Source organism: Thermobia domestica, unplaced genomic scaffold, assembly GCF_964235325.1.
Source record: "Thermobia domestica unplaced genomic scaffold, izTheDome1.hap1.1 HAP1_SCAFFOLD_149, whole genome shotgun sequence".
Taxonomy (NCBI): Eukaryota; Metazoa; Arthropoda; class Insecta; order Zygentoma; family Lepismatidae; genus Thermobia; species Thermobia domestica.
Window position 1 is genome coordinate 43,422 of NW_027655897.1, and position 7,846 is coordinate 51,267.

Consider the following 7,846-nt stretch of genomic DNA (forward strand, 5'->3'; position numbering starts at 1 on the left):
TTCTGCTGAATTTCGTACCTCATTAACAGAAGAACTACTACTTTCCGTTGTTTCTGACACTGGAGTGGAACAAGATATCGGCTGGTGTAATTTCATATCCTCCTTATACTTCTCGTAGCTCTTCATAAATCTAATTCGTGGACCCACCTTTGGGATTAACTCCTTTATAAGATCCGGAGTGAGATGTTGGAACGTGTCGTCGTCAATTTCTTCATCTGTAAATACGAATTCAGTGATGATTTTTAAGGTATTAAAACTGGCCCTTGAATCAAAGTAATGATAAGAACAGACTTACGGTGGGCACAAAAAATGTTCATACATTTATCTCAAATTGTTCAACCGTTTCCTTCTGATGTGATCAGAAACAACAGGCAGCATTGCTATCAACATGAAGAAATCATAGGAAATGCCCTCTTCTTTCCCTTAAAATGAGAATTCTCAAAACCACTGGGACACGCGTCCACTTATATTTAATATGCAATTAATCTTTCAAGTTTCATCTTCGTAGCTTGAAAAGATCGTGAGATAGTCAACTTTTCGTACCAATTTTGACTTTCCAGCTCCCACTTAGAATACGCACTTTAATCAAAGTAACATCATAAATATCCTGGTCGAAATGTTAATTTCAAATGATCTAATCGTTTTCCGCCATGCAACTAAAATAAGATCCTACTATAAAACGCAGGGTTGGCAAAAACCATGGTTTTTATTTAAAAAAACCCCAAAAAACCGGTTTTTTTTGGTTTAAACCAGGTTTTTTTGGTTTAAACCAGGTTTATATGGTTTAAATGATTTGCTCTATATATTCATATCATATATGGACAAAAATAAGTTTGTTTCGCCTTGATGTTATTATGCAACAACCGGGTTATGCTGGAAGGGGTCACATAAGCTTAAAGCGGAATAAAAACCGCTTCTCGAGTTACATCCGAGAGAAATTGTCCTCCATTTGAACTCGGAACCAGGACTAATTGGCCACAAATGCGATACGTCTGCCGACTCACTCACGAAGGAATCCTGATAAAAAAAAAATACGTTGTACTGATCTTTACATGCTTCTTAATATAACTGTCAAGAGTCATTTCAGAAGGACAAAAAGATAAACAGTTGCACAAGTGAAACCATTACACAGAATTAATTACATATGAACAATTTCAAAGTACGACGGAGTACAGAAGAACTAATCTAGTTCAAGTTAGTTAACAACGACTTTTATTCGTACAAATTAAAGAAATAATCAGTAAGAAAAGTGATTAAAGATACGAATTATTTGAGTCCACTTTGGCTCAGACTCATTTATACATAAATAGATACCAAAGATACTTCTCATTTCACTAAATGCCTCTCGTGGGGTCTGTATGACGCCCCCCCACACACACACAAAGTACGGCATTTTCGATGTATTTTATCAATAGTAAACATTGAAACGAAACAATATTTAGAATTTTTCTTCGATTACAATTACATAACAATAATAATAACTACAAAAAATCACAAAATAAACATTTATAAACTTGTAAAAAAAAAAGTTGCTTTTGTAGTATAATCTTTTTGAGTAATGAATGGGGAATTTAGGTCTGAATACAATACGAATAATATACGGGAGTGAAACGTGGTAACCCACAAATGTGTGTTCATCAAGATTTTACAAACACTTACACTTTTACGAACATTTTTTTGTTTTTTGGTTTAAACCAGTTGGTTTTTTTTTGAAAAAACCAGCTGTTTAAACCTTGGTTTAAACCACCTTGGTTTAAACCAGCCAACCCTGATAAAACGTACACTGATTCCCACGTTAGTTCAGCCTCTAAGAAGCTATGGGTGCTAAATGAACACTAAAAGCCTTCCTGTTTCAACTGACATCCTAATCACTACTCGCTTTGCAAATGAGATAATTTATAGGGCCCCACCGGGAATCGATACCTGGACCCCTTGATTACAAGGTGAAAAACAGATCTAATCTAACCTATTGATATTTTTAGGTAACGCTGTACAAACAAAGTGGCGGAACAAGTTTACTTTATTGGGTATCTCAAAAGTGCTTCAAAAATTACTTCAAATGTAATGACGGGCAAATATGTAAAGCGGAGGCAGATTTGCGGGCTGAAAGCCAAAAGGGGAGGAGTATTTTTATCGTTGGGTCCTCAGGGTAGCCGCTTTCACTTTCTTCAGCATCGCCATGTGACTAAAACGAAACTGTAGCACAAAAAATAATAATTTTGCCATTACTACTACACACGACTGTATTAAATATACGTAAATAGGATTACTGTTTTCGCAAACTATGTTGTCGATTGGCCTACTTAGAGTAGATTTGGTTACGTCCAGGTAGGCCCCAGATACCTAAACAAACACTTTCTGTTACCAGAAATAATTGTCAGAAAACACAAAGCAACCTATGCTAGGTGGCCGATAAAAAGCATGAATTTTACTTAACTCGGGCAGAGCAGGGCGAAAGTGGTAGGCAGGCGGGTTAGCGCGGGGCTGCATCCGTAGGGAGCAATCATATCAGCGATGGTGGGTATACGCATGAACTCCTATTTATTATCTGTAAATTAACTTTTACATACTGTTGATTGTCAGGAAAAACGTACATATTCATTTTAATTTTTTCACCATCAAAATTTAATATCGTATTTTACCTGTAATGTTCCGTTTGGTAAAACAGTCTGTAGCAGTCCGTAAATAATTAATGTCCTAAATTAATCAATGTTTCAGATATTCAATGTTTAAAATAATAAAAGGAAATACTACACCAGGAACAACGAAATTTTCCAACTCCAGCAAGTTCTAGAACAAAACTCATAAAAACACAAGGCATTACTGCTGTATGCCAGACCACACGAAAATAAATAAATAAAAAAAAGATTATTACTCAATATCTACCCCAAAATACTAGGTTGTGACCCTGGCTTACTTAGTAGTGCTTACTGTTCGAAATACAGTGTGGACGTATGACATACAAACCAACTTGTGCAAGGTGGACTCTAAAAGCACGAATGTCATCTAACCGCGTTGGGCAGAATTGCGGCAGGTGGGCGCCAGCGATAGCGATCGGGTGCGTACACAGGAGCAGGCGCTTCAGCGATGGTGAGTATACGTATAAATGAGGATAGAGGAAAACACACACTATACGTCATACAATGCATGACTTGTGTGCAGAATAGGCGAGGGGGGGGGACTAAATGCGATTCAAAAAAGTACAAAATTAAATGTTAGATATTGCTCTTTCCTGTGGTTTGAATTCGTTTCCACACATAAACTGTTCGACTGTTAAGTATACTATGCCCATCACACAACTTTAAGAATTTCCACTCCTTATTTCCGTATAACCTGATAAAACTCAAACACGATATGTTACACTTCTGATTTACACACCTTTTTCACACTGCCTTTCCCATAATCATAACAAGTGTACCTCTCCGCTAAATAGTCCCTTTCGCCTCAATAGACACTGCCCCTTACAACATCAAAAACAACTAACAAGAACAAGTATTTTGTTAACTTCAACTATTCCCCTCACCTTACTTTCAATCACCCTTCCACATAAAGCAAAATAAATTCTAGAATTCATCTGGTAAAATTTCTAAGATTGGTCCGCCGATACAGCAGTTAACTCAAAACTATTATATCGGAATTCTTGTAGCAAAAACAAGTTAAATAATACATTAGTTTTTATGAGCTTGAGGTAAAAAGCTCTCCTAAACTCCAACAGTATAAATTACACACACACACACACACATACACACACATACATATATATATATATATATATATATATATATATATATATATATATATATATATATATATATATATATATATATATATATATATATATATATATATGACCATAACTACATACCCATAAAACTCACATAGATAAATACAATAAATACAATTCAGCTGCATCTCTCATACATATTACTTACTTCTCACTAAAGTACAAAATTGCAAACTGCATAACCAATCTTATCCACAAAATTGAAAACGTACTAGAAAACTGCAAGGGTTACTAATACCACAAACTTATTTTCTAACATCCCACCATCGAACCGATTTTTATTATTTATAATGTTTGTGTTGACCCTGGCTTAACTTGGATATCATACACCCCTGAGGGCGGGGGAGGGGTATAATCGAAGTAAAAATACCAAAATCGACCAATAGATAAAACATATAGTCCAAATGAACACAAATTTGTGTGGCCAGGCTCGTGCACGTTCACTAGAGAGTCTGAACTTACGCGATCATTATCCTTACCATCCCTTTAATTATTATCGGGTGCGTTCACAGGAGCAGGCGCGTCCGCGGTGGCGAGTATACGTATAAATGAGGATAGAGGAAAGCACACTTTATACGTCATATAATGCATGACGTATACGTCATATTAGTTTGGTGTTGTTAAATATAGTAGTATCAAATTGAAAATAACAAGACAGAGATGTAACGTCAACAGCTAAACGTATACGCGAGTTAGCAAGAGATCGCAATAATCGAGGAAAAGATGGCTCTGGCAGTCTTTTGAAATGGTTAATTATTTCAGAAATATAGGTTTTCTGAAGCTTAACTTTTGTTCAATTGTTTTCCGTATGAGGAAATTAAGTAGCAAGCTCTGCGATCGAGTGCTGAAATATAAAAATTCCTGTAATATTCATCTTGTAAATGAGACTGCCAGAGCCACCCGGTGCTCGATACCACAATGCGCATGAGTTCTGACTCTCTAGTGAGTGTGCACGAGCCTGGCCACACAAATTTTTGTTATTTGGAGTAATATATGTTTTATTTTCTGGTCGTTTCTGATATTTTTATTTCATGATTATACTCCCCAACCCGAGGGGTGTAAGGTATCCAATTTTAACCAGTGTCAACTCAAGTATCATAAATAATGAATCGATTCCAGGATCGGGTGTTAGAAAATAAGATTGTGGTACTAGTAACCCTTGCACTATTGTGGATGGCCTTGATCGTTTCGAATTTTGTGCTTAAAATGGACAAGCTGCATAAGCATGTATGCCACCTAAATTAGAGACATTACTCAGAAAATAACACCAAATATAACATTAGCTATTAAAAATATTCATTTAATCTCAAACATTGCATTCAATTGCGCCCCTTTGGGGGGCGCGGTGGCTTAGTGGTAGAGTCCCGGGTTCGATCCCAGCCTCCGCCAAGTGAACTTTGTGGTGGACAAACACCGCGTGCGTGGGTTTTCTCGGGGTTCTCCCGTTTCCTCCCACTTTCTTTATTCCAGCATTTCATTCATTACTCATCATCACCGTCTCCTTTAGCCTAACCGGCATAATCGTGGGACGTAAAACTCAAAGATTTCATTTCATTTTCATTTTCTGTTCTAAACGTTGCGTAAGATTGACATGTATAGCAAGGAATGTGGAGCGGAATTGAAATGAAATCTGTAAGTTTTACGTCCCACGTTTATGCCGGTTAGGCTAAAGGAGACGGTGATGATGAGAGATGAGTAAAATCGTGAAATGAAGAAAGTGGGAGGAAACGGGAGAACCCCGAGAAAACCCACGCACGCGGTGTTTGTCCACCACAAAGTTCACTTGGCGGAGGCTGGGATCGAACCCGGGACCCCAAGCACCAGAGGTGAACGCTCTACCACTCAGCCACCGCGGCCCCAATACAACTAGAAGAGATTAGTTATATATATATATATATATATATATATATATATATATATATATATATATATATATATATATATATATATATATATATATATATATATATATATATATATACGAACCAAAGGAATAGATTCACTGAATCGAAAAAAATGAATGAATTGCTAAAAGAAAGTATGGGAATTGTTCAGTTTTGGGGACGGGGGCAACTTTTCAACCGAATTTTTGCGATATTCTATTCACATTCGGTTAGGTTAGGTTAATAACATTTCATTCCGAGGTAACGTTAGCAAGTGAAGGCGGGTTAGAGCCCCGCAGTACATATTGTTTTCTAACTTTGTTAGTGTTGGCCCCATCGCTAAACAATTACCGAAAATACATGCCCAGATGTATTTTAGGCTTACTAGTGCAAAATAATTTCAAGTGCTTTACGACGGATAAAATAAGGGAGGGCATACGAAGGATGACTCCCTTAGTTACCCTTTCCCACTGATGTATATTCACCATCGTTCACGCGCCTCATCCCTGAGAACGTAGCTTCGGCCTGCCCTGACTCGGTTACATAGGGTAAACATTTAGGCTTTTTAGTGGCCGCGTAGCACAAATCGTAAAAGATGTATAATTTTTCAACAGTTACTTCTGGTGGCCCAATTGAATTTTATCTGTGCGAAGTAGCTTTTCATGTCGCCCAACGCAAATGTTTTAGGCTATAATAAGAAGGAAATTTGTGGGATATAGTATACGACAGTGCCTCATCATTTAGCGAGGACTCACGAAGTGCAGTCTTTTAAGGATTATTCATTGAGGATATAGGAACTTGAAAATGAGGTAACAAGGCGACTTTCATTTAATTACTGAGTAATATAAAATAAAATGTACGTCGGTTTGCGTTGTGTTATGGTATGCGAAGAATAATAATGTGCCCTTGTACGTAGTGTATGAGTATATGTGGGGGATTTGAAGCACATATCGCATGTCACGTGCACGTGGATGCTTCTTACTACTTCTAAATGTAATAAAATCATTTTTATACGTAGTGCAACAGTAGGAAGTATCCACGCGCATACATCATGAGGTACTGTTGTATACCATTACCAATTTGTGAAAGAATTATATTTTCCCAACAATTATTTCGGATGGTCTACCGAAAGTAAACGTACACGATCCTAAGTACGGGATATACAGTTTAAGGACAGTAATGCTCTTTTTTCCGTAAAAATTATACTTGCTAAGATGACCCGAGTAATTTGCTAAGTGAACAGTTGTTAAGATTGAATAACTTGACCATTTCTTTAATAAGATCTACTTTAACATATATTAAAAACTCAAAACAAATAAAGCCCTACCTTTGAATATCTTGATGTATGTGCTGAGATTATTTCTTTCTAAGAATGCCTCCATACTCCTTTCGTCAAGGGTCGAAGCAACATCCCAATACAACAAAAACAAACTCTTCCGCGCCAGGTCAGCCTGGTTGCCTGGTTGGTTCAACTCACAGTATTGCCAGAGTAGCACACTCGCATTTCATGTTGTGTTCAAAGGACAAAATATGAACAATACACATTGTGCACGCAACTATAAAATGATTAACTATATTTTATAATTCTCACAACAAAACCGCTATGATTATTAGAACACAGCACCAGGTTGTTTCACAAATTTTCTCAGTTGGAGCAGCAATTTACTTTGACTATACCGTTTAACTATAATTTTATTGTACACGTAACCCATTTTGTTTTTTGAGTGAAGGGAAAAATGTGGGAAGGTTAGAGATCGCAATTGCTATAATAAGATGGCTATATCTCGAAATCTCTTAAGATCAGATATAATGTTAGAGGGATATGAGAAGTACAAGGTGTAGGTAAGGCAAGTGTCGGGGTTTGGGGGCGAGTTCCGCAGGTAGCCGAATATAAAATAAACATAGTCTAGTCTATGCATATAAAACATTCATAGCTACACAAGGTTTATACAAGAATCCACACACATTTTCGAGGCTACAAGATGACGTAGGGGTCGTGCGGACGTAGTGATGTATTTTAAAAAAATCAATTTTATAGTTCTTTTGGTTGTTTATCCATATACTTTAATCACAATTCATTGTATCATAAATCATCTCTAATACAGTAATGAAAAGTATTGTCACACATAATCAAGATTTACTTCAAAATAAGCGAATAATAAATAGTCTCCATCCAAGA

General features: G+C 36.7%; 1 protein-coding gene across 5 annotated transcripts in view; it reads right to left on the reverse strand.

Moving 5' to 3' along the window:
* LOC145676398 (uncharacterized) overlaps window positions 1-7,351 on the reverse strand; it is a 31,718-nt gene extending 24,367 nt beyond the window's left edge. For 2 of the 5 annotated variants that reach the window (XM_081747249.1, XM_081747248.1), the window contains exons 1-2: window positions 6,995-7,351; window positions 19-215 (exon numbers count right to left, since the gene is read on the reverse strand). In XM_081747249.1, the coding sequence (XP_081603375.1) occupies window positions 19-215; window positions 6,995-7,049 (252 nt within the window). In that variant the 5' untranslated portion in view covers window positions 7,050-7,351. Of the gene's footprint in view, window positions 1-18; window positions 216-3,523; window positions 3,607-3,932; window positions 4,885-6,994 lie in introns of those variants that run through there. The other 3 variants (XM_081747250.1, XM_081747251.1, XM_081747252.1) reach the window with 3 other exon arrangements.
* Window positions 7,352-7,846: the final 495 nt, after the last annotated feature.